Raw genomic sequence first — 20,459 nt, 5'->3', positions numbered from 1 at the left:
CTATGTTTCTATGGAGGAGATTACAGAGATAAGGGAGGGGCGAGGCCATGGAAGGATTTGTAAACAAATATGAGAATTTTGAAATTGAGACGTTGCTTCACCGGGAGCCAATGCAGGTCAGCAAGCACAGGGCTGATGGGCGAACGGGACTTGTTGCGAGTTAGGACATGGGCAGCCGAGTTTTGGATGACCTCAAGTTTACAGAGGGTAGAATGTGGGAGGCCAGCCAGGAGTGCGTTGGAATAGACCAGTCTGGAGGTAAGCAAAGCATGGATGAGAGCTTCAGCAGCGGACGAGCTAAGACAAGGGCGGAGACAGGCGATGTTACGGAGGTGGAAATAGGTGGTCTTCGTTATGTTGGAATCTAATTTCAGGGTCAAATATGACACCGGGGGAGGAGGGGGGAAATTGCCCCCCTCTTTAAGGCCTTTAAGTGAAGGGGAGGGACGTTGCTATGCGTCAGTGCAACACGTCATGCCTGCGTCATGCTGACGTGCTCAGCGCACCGCTGATGATACTGGCCACCTTCCGTCCCGCTCCCGAATCGCCTCCGTTCCTCTGCCACCCCCAACACCGCCCCGTTGATTTTTAAAGAGAAAAGTGAGCAATTTCGGTCTATTCCCCACCCCATCAGTACTCGCGCTAATTTTTCAGTTCATTCGAAACGGGGCGGATGGCAATTTCAGCCCCCAAGGTTGCTGACAGTCTGGTTCAGCCTCAGACAGAAGTTGGGGAGAGGGATGGAGTCAGTGACTAAGGAATGGAGTTTGTGGCGGGGGCCAAAAACAATGGCTTCAGTCTTCCCAATATTAAGCTGGAGAAAATTTCTGCTCATCCAGAATTGGATGTCGGACAAACAGTTTGACAACTTAGAATTGAAAGAAGTGGCAGTGAGTTAGAGCTGGTTGTCATCAGCATACATGTGGAAACTGACGCTGTGTTTTGGGATGATATTGCCAAGGTAGATGTGGATGAAAAATAGGAGGGGGCCAACGATAGATCATTGGGGGAACACAAGAGGTAAATATGCGGGGATGGGAAGAGAAGCTGTTGCAGGTGATTTTCTGGCTACAATTAGATAGATAAGAATGGAGCCAGGCGAGTGCACTCTCACCCAGTTGGATGATGGTGGAGAGGCGTTGGGGAAGGATAGAGTGGTCAACCATGTCAAAAGCTGCAGACAAGTCAAGAAGGACAAGGAGGGATAGTTTGCCTTTGTCACAGTCACAAAGGTTGTAATTTGTGACTTTGCTGATTTAAGAATGGCCATTTGAGAGATGTTCAAGAGGCTTGCCAGCACCTGCAGAATCACACCGCAGAGAAAAAAATAACTTTTGAAAGAACAAAACAAAATTAGGACTGAACTGCATTCTGAAATGTTGTTCCGAAACAAATATTGTACTTACTGCAGTGCAAACATTCCAAGTGGCCAATGATCAGCAAAAGATTTAGAGTTCTCAAAGCAGGTTAGTTTGACCATTCTAGGAATTGAGCTTCCAAGGAAATGTAAAATTTCATAATGTTACCTGTGCATGGAGATTGTGGGCTTGATTTTGCTCTCTGCTCCAACCAGGCACTGTTGTATGCAACAGCATTAAAGAGCAAAATCTGCCCCATATTTACGAAGCTTGTTTTCACAGAAAAAAGGCTTCACCTATAACATTTACAACAACTTGTATTTATATAGTACTTTCAACATAGTAAAATGTCCCAAGGCGCTTCACAGGAACATTAGAAAACAAAAAATTGACACCAAGGTACAAAAGGAGATATTGGGACAAGTGACCAAAATCATGGTCAAAGAGATAGGATTTAGGAGTGTCTTAAAGGAGGAGAGAGAGGTAGAGAGCTGGAGATGTTTAGGGAGGGAATTCCAGAGCTTAGTGCGTAGGTAGCTGAAGGCACGGCCACTAATGGTGGAGCAATTAAAATCGGGATGCTAGCGGCCAGAATTGGAGGAATGCAGAGATCTTGGAAGGTTGTAGGGCTGGAGGAAGTTACAGAGATAGGAAGGGGTAAGGTCATGAGGGATTTGAAAGCAAGGATGAGGATTTTAAGATCGGGATGTTTCCTGACTGGGACAATATAAGTCAGCAAGCACAGGGGTGATGGATTAATGGGACTCAAGTTTACAGAGGGTGCAAGGTGGGAGGTCAGCCTTGAAAGCATTGGAATAGTCAAGTCTCAAAGTAACAAAGACATGGATTGGAATTTCAGCAGCAGGTGACCTGAGATAGGGCCAAAGATGGGCAATGTTATGGAGGTGGATGTAGGCAGTCTTGGTGATGGAGAAGATATGGGATCAGAAGCTTAGCTTAGGGCCAAACACATCACCAATGTTGCAAGTGGTCTGGTTCAGCCTCAGACAGTGGCGATGGAGTCAGTGGCATGGGAACCGAGTTCACAGTGCCTATTGACACCAATGTGTCAGTCAATGAGTTGCACTGACTCAGCCAACGAGTTGGTGGCAGAGTGGGCCTAATGGCAAGACTTACAGCAAACAGTCCATCTTACAGCAAACAAGTCTATTTACTCAGCTAACAAAGTCAGAAATGCGAGGTTATACCTATCAGGAAAGGATGAACAGGCTGGGTCTCTTTTCTCTTGAAAAGAGAAGGCTGAGTGGTGACCTCATGCAGGTCTTTAAAATTATGAAAGGTTTTGATAGAGTAGACACAGTGAGAATGTTTCCACTTGTGGGGAAGAGCAAAACTAGAGGTCATCATATAAGATAATTACCAAGAAATCAAATAGGGAATTCAGAAGAAACTTCTTTACCCAGAGAGAAAAAATAATTTTATATAGCGCCTTTTATGACTACCGAACATCTCAAAGCACTTTACAGTCAATGAAGTACTTTATGGAGTGTAGTCACTGTTGTAATGTAGGAATTGCAGCGGCCAATTTGCGCACAGCAAGCTCCCGCAAACAGTAATGTGACAATGAGCAGATAATCTGCTTTTTGTTATGGTAGTTGAGGGATATATATTGGCCGGGACCTCAGAGATAGCTCACCTGCTCTTCTTCGAAATAATACCTTGGAATCTTTCACATCCACCTGAGAGAGAGCAGACAGGCCCTTGGTTTAACGTCTCATCTGAAAGATGGCACCTCCAACAATGCAGCATTCCCTCAGCACTAAACTGGAGTGTTTGTCTAGACGTATGTGCTCAAGTCTCTGGAGTGGGACTTGAACCCACAACCTTCTGATTCCAGCGATGAGTGTACTACCCACTGAGCCACAGCTGACACGTAAGACGCATAAGCCGAGAGTGGTGAGAATGTGGAATTCGTTACTACATGCAGTGATTGAGGCGAATAGTATAGATCATTAAAGGGGAGGCTAGATAAGAAAATGAGGGAGAAGGGAATAGAGAGTTATGCTGATAGAGTTAGATGAGGAAGGATGGGAGGAGGCTCGAGAGGAGCATTAATGCCGACATGGACTGGTTGGGGAGAATGGCGTGTTTCTATGCTGCATATTCCATGTGATTCTATTTATTCAGTGCATTACAGCAGTCTACAGAGTCTATTTAAAATAAAGTTCCTACAAAATACAGCAAACATGACCGAAACTATAGTAACATCTCCTGATAAAAGCAAGGTGATTTATCTAGCAAAATGCAGTGATTGGAGGATAGTTACATACAAAATATGTGCGTAAAATCAATTCCAGTCTCTTACAGCTGTGCAGTCCCCAGACGTGATAGATGGGGGAATTATCCAATCATCTCCATGCTAGCCGGGATTAGTGGTATCACTATATGCAGCCAACGAGTTAATGGTGGGGACTGAAAATAATGGCTTTGGTCTTCCCAATATTTAATTGGAGGAAATATCTGCTCATCCAACACTGGTTGTCAGACAAGTACAACATATGTTAACGATGAGTGCTCTATGATTAAGAATATTTTGTTTAGCTCAAGATCCAGGTCAAGGTTACTGAGTTCCAACAAGCATCAGTTACCAAATCAGCATCTCTGTGTAGTGACTAAAACCTATGAACCAGAAAACTGTACTCCCGCTGAAAGGATTTCATGAGAAAACAAAATGGTGGCAGATTTTCCTCTTTACTGCCTGGGTGGGCGGAGCACAAGAGAGGTGGGTGACAGCGCCTGCCTGACTTTCCTTCCATTAACTTAAATGGAAAGACAATCAGCCAGACTCTGTTGCCAGCATGAAACCCTCCCCGCGCGACTTTCCTCTCTGCCCTCTGCCCAGACGATGCTTAACACTCGATAAAGACAAAAATCTTCTGCATGTTGTATCAATAGCCTCTGTGCCAATATTCTGATTATGCAGTGTGAAGTGAGCTTTGAACGGACAGCACTGGTAAATTCAATAACCATTCAATTATCAAACTGGAATTCATCATCTACTTCAATCCAGGTGGATTAGCTTCCAGACCGGAGTGAAACGATAGGAAGTACATTAATGAGACTCATTCCTGAGAAAAAGATTAGTGAAAACAAATGTAGGTCCCTTGCAGTGAGAATCAGGAGAATTTATAATGGGAACAAAGGAAATGGCAGACGAATTGAACAAATACTTTGGTTCTGCCTTCACGAAGGAAGATACATATAATCTTCCGGAAATACTAGGGGACTGAGGGTCTAGTGAGAAGGAGGAACTGAAGAAAATCCTTATTAGTCAGGAAATTGTGTTAGGGAAATTGATGGGATTGAAGGCTGATAAATCTCCAGGGCATGATAGTCTGCATCCCAGAGTACTTAAGGAAGAGGCCCTAGAAATAGTGGATGCATTGGTGATCATTTTCCAACAGTCTATCGACTCTGGATCAGTTCCTATGGACTGGAGTGTAGCTAATGTAACACCACTTTTAAAAAAAGGAGGGATAGAGAAAATGGGGAATTATAGACCGGTTAACTTGACATCAGTAGTGGGGAAAATGTTGGAATCAATTATTAAAGATGAAATAGCAGCACATTTGGAAAGTAGTGACAGAATCAGTCCAAGTCAGCATGGATTAATGAAAGGGAAATCATGCTTGACAAATCTTCTGGAATTTTTTGAGGATGTAACTAGTAAAGTGGACAAGGGAGTAAATGTGGTGTATTTGGACTTTCAAAAGGCTTTTGACAAGGTTCCACACAAGAGATTAGTGTGCAAAATTAAAGCACATGGTTTTGGGAGTAATGTTCTGACATGGATAGAGAACTGGTTGGCATACAGGAAGCAGAGAGTAGGGATAAATGGGTCCGTCTCAGAAAGGCAGGCAGTGACTAGTGGGGTACTGCAGGGCTCAGTGCTGGGACCCCAGCTTTTTACAATATACATTAATGATTTAGATGAAGGAATTGAGTGTAATATCTCCAAGTTTGCAGATGATACTAAGCTGGGTGGTGGGGTGAGCTGCGAGGAGGATGCTAAGAGGCTGCAGGGTGACTTGGACAGGTTAGGTGAGTGGGCAAATGCATGGCAGGTGCAGTATAATGTGGATAAATGTGAGGTTATCCACTTTGGTGGCAAAAACATGAAGGCAGAATATTATCTGAATGGCGGCAGATTAGAAAAAGGGGAGGTGCAACAAGACCTGGGTGTCATGGTACATCAGTCATTGAAAGTTGGCATGCAGGTACAGCAGGCGGTGAAGAAGCTAAATGGCATGTTGGCCTTCATAGCTAAGGGATTTGAGTATAGGAGCAGGGAGGTCTTATTGCAGTTGTACAGGGCCTTGATGAGGCCTCACCTGGAATATTGTGTTCAATTTTGGTCTTCTAATCTGAGGAAGGACGTTCTTGCTATTGAGGGAGTGCAGTGAAGGTTCACCAGATTGATTTCCGGGATGGCGGGACTGACATATGAGGAGAGGTTGGATCGACTGGGCCTGTATTCACTGGAGTTTAGAAGAATGAGAGGGGATCTCATAGAAACATATAAAATTCTGACGGAACTGGACACGTTAGATGGACACATCTGACTGGACTGGAAGAATGTTCCCGATGTTGGGGAAGTCCAGAACCAGGGGTCACAGTCTAAGGATAAGGGGTAAGCCATTTAGGACCGAGATGAGGAGAAACTTCTTCACTCAGAGAGTTGTTAACCTGTGGAATTCTCTACCGCAGAGAGTTGTTGATGCCAGTTCGTTAGATATATTCAAGAGGGAGTTGGATATGGCCCTTACGGCTAAAGGGATCAAGGGGTATGGAGAGAAAGCAGGAAAGGGGTACTGAGGTGAATGATCAGCCATGATCTTCTTGAATGGCGGTGCAGGCTTGAAGGGCCAAATGGCCTACTCCTGCACCTATTTTCTATGTTTCTATGTTTCTGTCACACAAATGCAGGACAAACAACTGTGGGATTAACCCTTTCAGCACTTTACTTACTTTGCTCCTTCAGGCATGTTATGTTATTATTGCTCAAGTTCTACAATTTGTATAACCTGTACTTTGTAAATTAATGGCAGAGAATTAAAAACAACTCAAAAACACAAATTATATTCAGAACTAGGATGATTAGAAACAATTAAGTAATTTTCAATCGTGTTCATTTGTGACCTAGGTTGGAAATACTACAAAGATCCTGAAGAGTTAATAATACTCAAACTATAACATATTGGTTTAAATCTCAATAATATTCAAATTGGACAACCGAGTTATTTCTTCACAATTTGAATATTATTGAGATTTAAACCACTATTTATAGTTGATGAGTATAAACTATCAGAGGTAATGACTTTTTAAGAACTCCATAGTGAAGAATAAAGTGGGAAATGCTGGGAGCAGGTGCACGGCAGAGGATTCCACAGCTGACATTATTTCAGTATACCTCCCCATTTGATTGACTTTTTCCAAAGTTGCAAAAACACTTGCTCTTGTGTAGCACAGGTAAAAGTTCTTGAATATTGGTGTCTTGAAGGAAGCAAAAGTACTGTTTTTGTCAGGTCAAAGAATGTTATTCCTGATGCAAATAGCAATCGCATCATGGAACTGAAGGATAAAATACTGTACTTTTTGTTCTATTTTCCACAGCGTTACTGGTCTCAAACTAACATCCGTCAAGTGACAAATGGAATGTTGGTATTTATTTCAAGGGAGATGGAGTATAAAAGCAGAGATGTCCTGCTACAACTGTATAGGGTATTGGTGAGGCCACACCTAGAAATAAAGAAAATAGGTGCAGGAGTAGGCCCATCTGGCCCTTCGAGCCTGCACCGCCATTCAATAAGATCATGGCTGATCATTCACCTCAGTACCCCTTTCCTGCTTTCTCTCCATATCCCTTGATCCCTTTAGCCATAAGGGCCATATCTAACTCCCCCTTGAATATATTCAATGAACTGGCATCAACAACTCTCTGCAGTAGGGAATTGCACAGGTTAACAACTCTCTGAGTGAAGAAGTTTCTCCTCAGCTCAGTCCTAAATGGCTTACCCTTTATCCTTAGGCTATGTCCCCTGGTTCTGGACTTCCCCAACATTGGGAACATTCTACCTGTATCTAACCTGTCCAGTCCCATCAGAATTTTATATGTTTCTATGAGATCCCCTCTCATCCTTCTAAACTCCAGTGAATATAGGCCCAGTCGATCCAGCCTCTCCTCATATGTCAGTCCTGCCATCCCGGGAATCAGTCTCGTGAACCTTCGCTGCACTCCCTCAATAGCAAGAACGTCCTTCCTCAGATTAAGAGATCAAAACTGAACACAATATTCCAGGTGAGACCTCACTAAGGCCCTGTACAACTGCAGTAAGACCTCCCTGCTCCTGTATACAAATCCCCTAGCTATGAAGGCCAACATATCATTTGCTTTCTTCACCACCTGCTGTACCTGCATGCCAACTTTCAATGACTGATGTACCATGACACCCAGGTCTCGTTGTACCTCTCCTTTTCCTAATCTGCCGCCATTCAGATAATATTCTGCCTTCGTGTTTTTGCCACCAAAGTGGATAACCTTACATTTATCCACATTATACTGTATCTGCCACCCGTTTGCCCACTCACCTAACCTGTCCAAGTCAATCTGCAGCATTTTTGCGTCCTTATCACAGCTCACACTGCCACCCAGCTTAATGTCATCTGCAAACTTGGAGATATTGCACTCAATTCCCTCATTCAAATCATTAATGTATATTGTAAATAGCTGGGGGTCCCAGCACTGAGCCCTGAGGCACCCCACTCGTCACTGCCTGCCATTCTAAAAAGGACCTGTTTATCCCTACTCTCTGCTTCCTGTCTGCCAACCAGTTCTCTATCCACGTCAGTACATTACCCCTAATACCATGTGCTTTAATTTTGCACACCAATCTCTTGTGTGGGACCTTGTCAAAAGCCTTTTGAAAGTCCAAATACACCACATCCACCGGTTCTCCCTTGTCCACTCTACTAGTTACCTCTCCAAAAAATTCTAGAAGATTTGTCAAGCAGGATTTCCCTGTCATAAATCCATGCTGACTTGGAGTACTGCATACAGTTTTGGTCTCCTTATTTAAGAAGGGATATACTTGCATTAGAGGCAGTTCAGAGAAGGTTCACTAGGTTGATTCCTGAGATGAAGGGTTTGACTTATGAAGAAAGGTTGAGTAGGTTGGGCCTATTCTCATTGGAGTTTAGAAGAATGAGAGGTGATCTTATTGAAACATATAAGATAATGAGAAAGCTAGATGCAGAGAGGATGTTTCCACTCATAAGGGAATCTAGAACTAGGGGGCACAGTTTCAGAATAAGGGTTAGCCCCATTTAAAACTGAGATGAGGAGGAATTTCTTCTCTCAGAGGGTTATAAATCTGTGGAATTCTCTGCACCAGAGAGCTGTGGAGGCTGGATCATTGAATATATTTAAGGCGGAGATAGACAGATTTTTGAAAGATAATGAAGTCAAGGGTTATGGGGAGCAGGCAGGGAAGTGAAGCTGAGTCCATGATTAGATCAGCCATGATCTTAATGAATGGCGAAGCAGGCTCGAGGGGCCAAATGGCTTACTCCTGCTCTTATTTCTTATGTTCTTATGTAAATTATGCATTGGAGGCAAAATTACATTAAATAGCCATATTGTACTGACTAATATTGTAATATCTGTTAATGGAGTGCCTTTTTCATAAATGTAGACCAAGGATATAGTCTTATAGTTCAACTAAAAAAAAGTAAAAGAGAATTAGATAAATATTTGAGGAAGTGATGATTGAGGGACATTAAGTTTTTGCAATTTTCTTGATAGACTGCAGAGACTTTCCGAGTCCTGTACTTTCACATGTCCTCTGGCGTTACAGCAACAGGGAGATGTCATTTATATTCCTGCTGCACCGATCTATGAAACCGGATGGATGAGTACAAATTTCTCTATCAGCGACACAGATTGTTGTTCTTTCTTCTATGTTGCATCGAAATCTTACCCATTTTACAGCGATATTGCAACATGCAGAGATCATTGACTGTCAAAGTGAGTAAATTATTACCTGCACCCAGAGTGCACTCCAACACAAGCCTTGTTTCTTAGCAACAAGTGAAAGTTGTTTTGTTTGTTTACAAACAACTAACTATGATATAAATTGCCTTGAAAGACGGCACTGTGAAGCTTGCATGTGATGTCAATGTGATGAAAAAGATACTGCGCTGAATTTCTCCTTCCCAAACTTAAAGCTTTTTCAAACATGTTTTTAAGCAGACTCTGCTCCTTTAAACGTTCTTCCCTTGACATTGCGGAGATCATTACACATTGCCATGTTTTCCTTAAACCATGTGACTAGTTATCCAATATTAAATATTGAACACAGGACCCAATTTTAGTGGTTAAAACTAGCGATCAAAGTTGAAGGAATTACAAGTTTAAAGAAGGTTCATATTGGGCCTGAAATTCCGCTAGAGGTTTTCCCATGGGCAAAATTAAAAAAAAGGTAAAAAAACTGCGCACTTACCTGTTGCTGCTGCGCCCGCTCGAATTTACGAGCCTGAGGCCTTCACTCCTACGCATCGGAATGCGTCCATGTTGGGACGTGCGCAGGGCTGGAGCTGTAGTCACATGGCTCTGGGCAGCCAATCAAGGTACAGTATTTTCTCATTCATAATAATGGGAACTCCATAAGTTGGAGTTCTCATTAGTATGAATGAGAAACCTCCCCCCCACCAAACACACACAAAATCAATAAAAAATAGAAAAATACACAACATATTTAAGAATAATTTAAATTAAAGTTCTTATAAAAAATAATATTTTACCGACTTTTTTTAACAATGCCTTAAAATAAACTTACCGTAGTGGGGAGGGTTTTTAACAATAAAGTATTTTTTCATATGTGTTTAATTTATTTTTAATGTTTTTATGTATTTTTAAATACTTGCGTCTGTAAAAGTAGGCTATATGCCTGCTTTTTCAGGCGCAAGATTTTAAAGGACATTTGCAGGGCAAGATATTCGTAAATATCAGAAATCTTGCCCTGCAAATGTCCTTGCTCCCGATATGCACGAGATCTGTCAAGCCAGAAACTTGACAGATCGGGAAAGCCAGTTTTCAGCACATGCGCATTGCACGCTGAAACCCGGCTTTTCCGATGCCTTCCTGGGTCCGTAGGAACTTCGTACGGACCCGGGACATCGGAATTTCAGGGCCATTATTTTTGTGACACGTAGCAACAGAAATTCCCAACCACAGAATTATTGGTCCCAAATTTCCCCAACCGCTTAGAGCGGCGTAATTCGATGTGGTGCGCCAACTTCGTGGGGGAAAAAAAGCACCAAAAATTTACCTTTAAATTTTGCCGCTCCCTTGTCATCCGGATCCATCGGCGTGGCGCTGCAGAGCCTGGGGGGCGGGGTGGAGCTTCGGCCGTGCTTGATCAGCGCGACCGGCAAGCGGGTGGGGCTTGGGCCCAGCGTTTTGTGGAGTGTCGGCAGTGGGACGCATGACCGTTTGAGCAAGTGAATGGGCGGTTCAGCTTGCGTGCATGCGCAGTGCAATAAGAAGCTTGGCAATCAGCCAATTAAAGGGAGAGCATCCTCAGAATCATTGGTAATGGAGCATATATAAAGGTGAGGTTTGAATATTGATTTTTGTGTTGCTGAGGGAGTGGAAAGGAGTGCTGGATAGGTGGAAGAAAGGTGTGAAGTGTGATTTTTGAATATTACCTGCGTTTGAGTCCAATAGACGAATGGCGCAAGACGAACAAAGAATTTCCTCCATGAGGAAGTGGAGAAATTAGTGACTGTAATTGAGGAGAAATGGCTGGAGCTGGATATCAGCAAGAGTGGTCCATCAAAAGTTTCACCCAAGGAAATGAGAAAAAGATGGAACCTCATTGCAGAAGAATTCTCCGCTGGGGTCAACACCGCAAGATCTGGAAACCAGTGCAAGAAGAAATGGTAGGACGTTGGTCAAATAGTGAGTGTAAGTAGTATCTTCATCTTTAAATTGAATTGCAGTGGAAAATGTGACCATCTGTATGTGTCCCACCCATCAGAAACGTACCATGTCTGAAAATTAATATTTTCATCTTTGCAGAAGAAATTGGCCCACAACAAAAGGGAGAGAACTAGAACAAGAGGAGGCCTGCCAAATCTGCACCAACTCTCACCCCTGGAACAGAGGGTTGCTCCTTGCTGAGTCGCACCGGCAGACAAAGAATCAGCTCTGCACAAGCTGGACCCACAGCGATGGTGAGGGTGAATCATTAAAATGCATAGTAGCCCTTCAAATCAACCTGCTGACTGGCATGCTACGCGTGAGACTATTCATGCCATCCATCCTGCTCCTCCTGTACTGTTAACCATTTGACTGTTCTGTTGTATTTTGCAGAAGAAGAAGACACTCCTCAAGATCCTGAAGATCCACCAGAGGATCCAGACCAAGGCGGGTGGGGAAGAAGGGGTCCATGGAAATGTGTGCTCGGGAGAATGCTGACCACGATATGGATCAGGACATAGCACAGGGAATCATGCTGCCAGAACCCTCCATGAGCTCCTCGGCAACATTCCATGGGTTCACAACTTCCGAGGTCGCGGGTCCCAGTGGCGGTCGGGAAATGCACCTTGGGACACCCAGTACCCCACCATCCCAGCCTGCGCCTCGCACTGGAGGGGTGCCACGAGGCAGACCCATGGCAAGGGGATGAAGAAGCCGACCAGTCTCTCCTGAGATGCAGCCCTCAGCAGAGGTTAATCAGGTTGTGTCATTGGGTGAGGAGACCAATGCCCTCACAAGATCACTCGTGGCGGCCGTCAGTGAGGTGCGTGATGAGGTCGCGACATTGTCGGGTGAAATCTCTGCACTAAGACAGGAAGTGAGGGTGGGCATTTCAGAGGGTGTGCAAACGATGGCAGATGCCATGAGGGAGCTAGCTTCTGCAATAAGGGCACAAAGGCCGGATACTCAAATGCCACTCCCACTTCAATCCACGCACCAGCCACCGGTCAGACCCAAGCCGGGCCCCTAAGCCCCCCCCACCACCATCACCGACCCTATGAGGAAGTGCACTTTCCCCGAAATGTGGATGAGGGATGGGTGCAGCCTTTCTTTGCTGTTGTTGCTGTTGTTGTCGTTGTTGTTGTCGTTGAAGTGCACTGTAAAATTTCCAATAAAAGATATTTTGCATCAAAACTGAATCATGCTCCATTAGGACCACGCAACATTTAGGGCCAACTGTAAAAAGTAGAATTCCCTCACCCCTACAGTCATGCATGTCTGCCCTGGTGGCAGGGCTAGCTGGTGCGTTCTGCAAGGTAGGACTGCTCTAATTTCAGTAGCTGATTTGTCTTTCATTTATTTTTGATGATGTGTGCAGCTGTTATGCTGAAGATGTTGTGATGTTGTGCTGATGTTGTGAAGGTCTTTAGTGCTTTAGAATCCTCTAACTCACCTCCACCCCCACCCAATCTATGGCTACCTGCGCTGATTTCTTAAATGTAGGTAAGGTTTTTCTGTGCCTACAAAAGTGGCCACATACCTTGGCCTAAGTTAGTTTTGAGTAACTTTCAGCTGGCCAAATTTGCTTCTATGGCCAGAAGAGGCGTAAGTGGCTTGTCACACCCACTTTTGGAGAGAACAAACTAAACTAGAAAAAACCCTAACTAACTGACTTACATTGGAGCAAGTTAAATGGGGAAATTTGCGATTTTTAAGTTACTCCAAAAAAAGCTACTTTCTCCAAAAAAAAATGGGGCAACTCTTGGGGAAATTTGGGCCCAATGGTTTGTGTGTGTAACTTTAAAATTTTATGCACAACTGAGAAAAATACTGCTAGTTATTCTCAAAACAGATATTTATTTAAAGGAAAACAATTTCAAGGTTTTTATTACAGGACAATTTACAACTAAGAAGCTCTTAAAACCTGTAACAATTGGAATTTTACAGGGAGTTCTTTACTGTCCTTTCCACATACCAGCTTTTTTACAGAATTTTCATCAAACAAATGTCTTTAGGTCAATTAAACTCAGGACCCATGAATTTATTGCTTCCTGTGCCTACTGCCAAGTGACATTAAAGAAAGAATATTGGAAATGTCTGTAATACCCATAAATATGCAACACAATGCCATACGGTGTGTTGGTGGATAATTGTGCAGTTTTTATGGATTGGAAATTTAATGTGCTGTATTCTACTTTTCTTGAATAAAACAACCCAAGGAAAGGAAATGTAAAATACAAGTCAAATCAACAAGAGGAAATCAACACAAACCCCCTCAAGAGGATATTTTATAGATGAGCAACCAATGCTTTCTCCACTGCAGATCCAGAGAAGTTATTGCACTTAGATAAGTCTCTGGCCAGTTGCAATCTGAGCTGACCTGTACAAGTGTCATTACTTACCAATTTCCCAGGTTGAAAGGTCATTGACTTCAATTTCCTTCTGTCCAATGAAGTACCAGATACAGGCCATCCAGTGTGCTATCAGGGCAAACATGGACATGAGGAGTGTGAGGACCACAGCACTGTACTGAGAGTAACGGTCCAGTTTCTGAAGCAGACGTAGCAGACGCAGTAAGCGCACGGTTTTCAGCAGATGAACTCCAAAATACTGTGGAAATAAAACACAGATAGATTCACCAAAAAGCCATTTTGCCCCATTGGAAGTTTATGTTCCTGGTGAGAGTGAATGGTTAGTCCTATATAATTGCTTCTAATCAACCACAGATTACTTGCCAATAAACCTACAGTAATGAGATTGCAAGCAATTATTTTCCAGTGTCAATGCACTCAGGGGAGGGTCCTGGAACCAGCACATGATCACAGCAGCGGGTTTCAAGTGACTTGTGTGAAGACCCCTGCACATCCTCACTTCCTATCCTCACTTCCAAAATTCAGTGTCAGCTCTCCAAAGAGAACACGGCTGTCGCTATTTTTTTTAAAGTAAGTAGCCAACAACAGAAATAATGTGACAGAAAATCAAGAGATACAATAATTGATAGCAGAATGACAGAAATGTGATTACCTCATAGGACCCCCTCGGATCCCTTGCATACTCAAAGTCCAAAGATCCCAGTTTGAAAACCAATGCTCTATAACTGCTGTAAAACTTTATAGAAAACCATCACCTATACATAACAGAAACTAGCTCAATTTATCAACCAAAATTTATTATTTTAGCATGGAGCAGTATTGTTTTAGAACTGCATTTGAGCACAAATCTGGACCCATACTTCAGTGTAGTACTGACAGAGTGTTGCACTGTCGGAAGTGCAGTTTTCAAATCCGATACTAAACTGAGGCCCTCCCTCTCTGCCTGTTCAGAACCATGTCACTATTCAAAAAAGAACAGGAGAATTCCAGAATAAATGCACTTTTTTATTGTAAGGAAACACTGGGAATATGCTGTTCCATTACTATCTGTATCTGCTGTGACTTCGTAAAACCTTGCTTTAAAAAACAGTTGCCCTTTTAAATCAGTAGACTTTTTTCTATCACTATCTCTTTTGACTTAATTACAATGTGTAACTTTTTTGTTTTCATCTCATTGTCTTCAGTAAATAGTGTCATAACTCTGTCACTGGGTCTCTATGGCTTTGAACTATTTACTTCATGCAATAATAAGTCTGTAAGTCAAAGAGATCAAACTGGTCACTATCCCTTTGACTGGCCTGGAGCATTAAATCTGTCCAATATTTGAGCAGTTCAATAAAAGAGATGGAGCTGGATTCATCCCCTTACACAAATTATATAATTAGTCAAATTTGCAAAATAATTAGCCTGATTTGAAGCCCATCAAACTAACCAATTAATGACAATATGCTTGTGATACCAAATTATTGGCCAGTGGAAGTTGACTATTATAGATTAAAGCAGTAGAATCAAGCAAAATCACGTTACAGACATGCAGACAAAGGCAAGTTCTGTTCTGGTAGCACTATTGTAAATTCAGTCATGTGCTACTGATGCCTGCGACAGCAGGAGACCCATCTTAGGAGGTGGTTTCTCTCCATCTCATTTGCAGAGTTGTTCGGTGCTTTGAAACCCACCAGGTGAACAGGTGAATTCAAGGCACCAGCAGCCTAACTCGATTGTGGACTTGATTCCAGTGTTATGCAAATAAATGCTCCCTCAGAAGCATATTGTATTCTCTCAAGTAAAATCAGCAGGTTCTTATAAGTCTATAAAGTAACTTCACGAATATTTGGTATTGAAAAGCAGCATTAAACTAGACTTAAAGACAGAAAATGCTGAAAATACTCAGCAGGTCAGGCAGCATCTGTGGAGAGAGAAACAGAGTTAGCGTTTCAGGTCGATGACCCTTCATCAGAACTGGAAAAAGTTAGAGATGTAACAGGTTTTTAAGCAAGTGAAAGGGTAGGTAAAGGGGGAGGAGAGAAACAGATTATATTAAACATTGCACTTACATCCAGAAATTCAGACATTTTTTAGTACCATAAATATTTTGAACTATCCAATCCTGAAATCCAATTTAGGTTTGTGAAGTTTAACTCAAGGGTAGTTTTGATCAAGGAGTTGATCGGACGTAAGCAAAGCACTACTGGTGTAAATTAAAATCTCCAGCAAACCTTGTTCATTTATTTATACCATTAATTGGTAGCTGTTCTGCTGCTAGATTATAGAAAAAATCATCACAATGAAACCTCTTCCCAGTTTCTCCTCATTGGAATCCATAGTCCTTTGTGCATCACCATATAAACTCACCACAAGCTTCCTAATGGTTCAGTAAGCTATACATCATATAGTATGTTACTGAGGCAGACAAAGCAGGAAGGTCCCAAGTTTGATTCTGACCTGTGTTGATTTCGCTGATTTTAACACTGGGCAGCAGTGAAGTGGATGCTACAATGAATGCCTCACGGCCCTGGGCTGGCGATGACTGAGTTCCAAAGTCCCTCATCTTATCAAACATAAAACTTACTTCCACCTGAGACAAAATGATACCTGCATTTCTCATATTATCAGATCTAAAATTGTCTGCTCCCTGGTTGGTTCCACAACATATTGTTCCAAGAAACCATCCCGCATACACTCTATGAACTCTTCCTCGAGACTACCTTTGCCAATTTGATTTGTCCAAACAATATAAAGATTAAAATCGCCTATGATTATTGGCATACCTTTCTTACAAGCCTCTATTATTTCTTGATTTATACTCTGTCCTACAGTGTAGCTACTGTTTAGGGGCGGGTGGAGATAAGAAATAATAAGGGTAAGAAATCACTGATGGGAGTAGTCCACGGGCCCCCAAACAGATGATCCCACAGTCAACTCAGCTTCAACTTGCACTACCACAACTCCCAACCCAACCTCAGCATCTGAACACTCTACACTTGTCAGCTCTCTGGTCGGAATATCAGTTACTTCAAAAAAAAAGCAGGGGTGCTTCATATGTCTTGGTGGATAATTTCATTTTCTGTAGCGATACTGTTTTACATAATAATATTACTGGCTGAGGTTACTCAAGACGAATGGATAATTGATGTCCTGGACTGATTTCAGTTGCCTGAGGGGGATAGAGAGGAGTTCGCACAATTTTGATTTCCTCCACCTTAATGGCCCTTAATGGAGTTACATAGGTGCGGTGGGTGGGAGAGGGAGCAGGAGGAAGTGTCTAGTCATAATACTCCACGCATCTTGAGTGTGGTGTAGGCTTGGTGGACCAGCTGGTCTTTTCCTGCCTGGCATTTTCATATGTTTGTTATGTAATTAGTTGAGTTACCAGTGTGCTATCTGCTGGTGTGGAATGTTACCCTTGTGGGTGTCAGTGCTCATGTGAAAGGGAAAGAAAATGGTGAAAATAAATCATTTAAAAATGCATTAACGGAAACATCCCACTTCTTTAAGTGCTAGAATTAGAAACACCCGTATTTAAAATTCAAGCTGAGTGCAGAGGCTGGTTAATCAGGACTGAAAAAATTGGCCTCACAACCGAAAACAACTGGAGAAAAGCTATAGGAGCATTGGGCAGAGTTAGTAGTTAATGTGTTCACACTGTAACCTGTAGCTTTCTGCATTTCACTGTTTCCGAAGCAAACAGACTCACCACATTGATGTTGAATGCGTAGAGGAGGTCAAAGGGAAGTGCAGCTATAAGATCCACAAAGAACCAGGTAGTTGCATAGTGCACACAGATTGAGCGAGGATCGTAGACAACTTGCCCAGACTTGCTGACATATGTTGTCCGAAAATTCAACATGATGTCTAGAAAATAGAAATAATAGTGAAAGCATTAATTTCAAAATACTCACTCAAAGGAAATGGCACTCATTATGGGGAAAAGGATAGAACACAAATCATTTTAAAGAGCACTTTGTGTGTGGGGACCAGGCTCAATGTGCTTGGACTAGGAATTGTACACATTAGAATTAATGGGAAATCCTTTAGTATATTAGAAGTCAATGCTTGGATCAAATATGCTTTTCTCTAAAATCAGTTGTATGAGAAATCATTTAGTTTGTGTGCCTGGTTGAGAGTACATATCCCCAAAAATGCTCCAATGTGGAGTTCTGGTTGCATCGTCTTTTTATAGAGTCAAACAGCAGCACACATAAAGATAAATGTTCTGAGTGCTTGCCCATATTGAAGCACCTTGAATGTCTCAGTGTGCATCAGAAAATCCCAAGGCCCTGCCTATGCTTTTTCAATAAGCATTTGCGGAAGTAAAGCACCTTAGCAAGGGCTCAGATAATCTACCCTATAGAGTCATCAGAAGCTACCCATTTGATCCACTGAGTGCTCAGCCCTCTTTGGAGTTAGGAAAAGCAGTGAACAGTAGCAGCCAGCACTGTCAAAGGCAGCCATTTATGTTTTGTCCTGGCAATGCTTTGTCTTCAGCAGGGTAAAATAGGTAGGTTTTAAGGAGCATCTTAAAGGAGGGTAGAGAGGTAGGAATGCAAAGAGGTTTAGGTAGGGAATTCCAGAGCTTAGGGCCTAGGCAGTTGAAGGCACAGCTGGCAATGGTGGAGCAATTCAAATCAGGGATGCGCAAGAGGTCAGAATTGGAGGAGTGCAGAGATCTTGGAGTGTTGTCGGGCTGGAGGAGGTTACAGAGCTAGGGAGGGGCGAGGCCATAGCAGGATTTGAAAACAAGGATGAGGATTTTAAAATCGAGGTGTTGCTGGACTGTGAGCCAATGTAGATCAGCGAGCACAGGGTGATGGGTGAGCGGGACTTGGTGCAAGTTAGGATACGGGCAGCCGAGTTTTGGATGAGCTCCTTTATGGAGTGTGGATGATGGGAGGCCGGCCTGGAGAACATTGGATTAGTCAAGTCTAGAGGCATGGATGAGGGCTTCAGCAGTAGATGAGCAAATGCAGGAGTGGAGATGGGCAATGTTAAGGAGATGGAAGTAGGCGGTCTTGGTGGTGGAGTGGATATGGGGTCTGAAACTTGTCTCAGGGTCAAATAGGACACCAAGGTTCAGGTTTAGATAGTGGCCAGGAAGAGGGATGAAGTCGGTGGCTAGGGAATGGAGTTTATGGCGGGGACCTTAGACAATGGCTTTGGTCTTGCCAATATTTAGTTGGAAGAAATTTCTGCTCATCCACTAATGGTTGTTAGACAAGCAATATGTGACAAATCAGAGGCAGTGGAGGGGTGGTGAAGTAGAGCTGGGTGTTGTGTGAAATCTGGCGTTGTGTTTTCAGATGATGTCGCTCAGGGACAACATGTAGATGAGAAATAGGAGGGGGCCAAGGTTTGATCCTTGGGGACACCAGAGATAACAGTGCGGAAGCAGGAAGAGAAGCCATTGTAGGTGATTCTCTGGCTAGAACTGGAAAGATAGGAATGGAACCAGGGGAGAACAATCCTACCCAGCTGGATGATGGAGGAGAAGAGATGTAGGAGGATGGAGTGGTCAACCATGTTAAAGGTTGCAGACAGGTCGAGAAGGATGAGTAAGGATAGTTTACCATCATCACAGTCACATAGGACGTCATTTGTGACTTTGATAAGGGCCGTTTCGGTACTGTGGCAGATGGGGAAAGCCGATTGGAGGTATTCAAACACGGAGTTGAGGGAAAGATGGGCCTGGATTTGGGAGGCAACAACATGTTCAAGGACTTTGAAGAGGAAAGGAAGCTTGGAGATGAGGTGGTAGTTTGCAAGGACAGAGAGGTCAAAGGTGAGTTTTTTTTCAGTTAACGACAGTAAAACTAATGAAGGAACATTTTAGTTTTTAAATGTCTGCTCATTTTCAAATATTCACTTATCAAATGTTCAATTAAGCAGAAATTCCAATGTTTGTAATTATCTTTCCTCAGGATTATATCAAGAGAAATTAGCCGAGAATATGAAAGGGCCGATGAGAGCATGGTTCATTGCGTGATAGATTATCAAGAAGCGGCACTACTTAACCTGTCATCTTACTGAAACTTAGCATCACATTTACTGTTGCCCCTGCCTAGAATGTTTAGATAAAGGATAAGAGCTGGCCTTTTGGGATAAACTATCATTGACTGATAGAGCAGAAAGTTTAATCCTCTCTGAACAATGTCTGAACTAAAGCCAAGTGAGAAGCAATCTCTCATATAATGCTTGTAGCTCAATGTGAAATAGTTGTCAAATTCTCTGCGATGTCTTCTGATGAGAGCAGCTTGAAAGAAAAACGAAAATAATCCAAATATACAAAAGGATTGATGATTTGAGTTAAGTTGTTTGACACTTGAGGCTGGAACTGCCTGTATATTTTTTTTAAATTGTTGAATCCTGCTAAAACACTGCTTTAAGACCTGAGAAGGGATTATAAATTTCTTTGGCACCAATTTTTAATCTATTCCCTTCGGAAGGCATTGACTTGTGCTGGTTTGCAGTTCTAGGAGCACCCATTGTCCCTGCTACCTCAGCCAAGTAGTCATACTTCATGTGAGTGTCTAAACAGTGTATCACTAGGCTATGCAATATCAGGAGACACCACAGCTGAGTCTGACTTTGTCCCGAGTCAGAACATGTACATTTTTACAATGAGAGTTTCATATTTTTCTTAATTTTTATTACAATAACCAGGGTAAAATTAATTTGTGCTACCAGTTTGATAAGCAATGCAAAGACATGACCACATTGCTGACTCCACACCCG

At 42.7% G+C, this 20,459-nt stretch overlaps 1 protein-coding gene across 1 annotated transcript in view; it reads right to left on the bottom strand.

Moving 5' to 3' along the window:
* kcnh3 (potassium voltage-gated channel, subfamily H (eag-related), member 3) overlaps nucleotides 1–20,459 on the bottom strand; it is a 939,094-nt gene that overhangs the window by 475,404 nt on the left and 443,231 nt on the right. The window contains exons 5-6 of the mRNA XM_070875952.1: nucleotides 17,425–17,582; nucleotides 13,761–13,968 (exon numbers count right to left, since the gene is read on the bottom strand). Of these exons, the coding sequence (XP_070732053.1) occupies nucleotides 13,761–13,968; nucleotides 17,425–17,582 (366 nt within the window). The remainder of the gene's footprint in view (nucleotides 1–13,760; nucleotides 13,969–17,424; nucleotides 17,583–20,459) is intronic.

The sequence above is a fragment of the Pristiophorus japonicus genome, chromosome 3, assembly GCF_044704955.1.
Source record: "Pristiophorus japonicus isolate sPriJap1 chromosome 3, sPriJap1.hap1, whole genome shotgun sequence".
Lineage (NCBI taxonomy): Eukaryota > Metazoa > Chordata > Chondrichthyes > Pristiophoridae > Pristiophorus > Pristiophorus japonicus.
The sequence above is the reverse complement of the archived record's forward strand: the minus strand, read 5'-3'. Positions and strand labels throughout refer to the sequence as shown.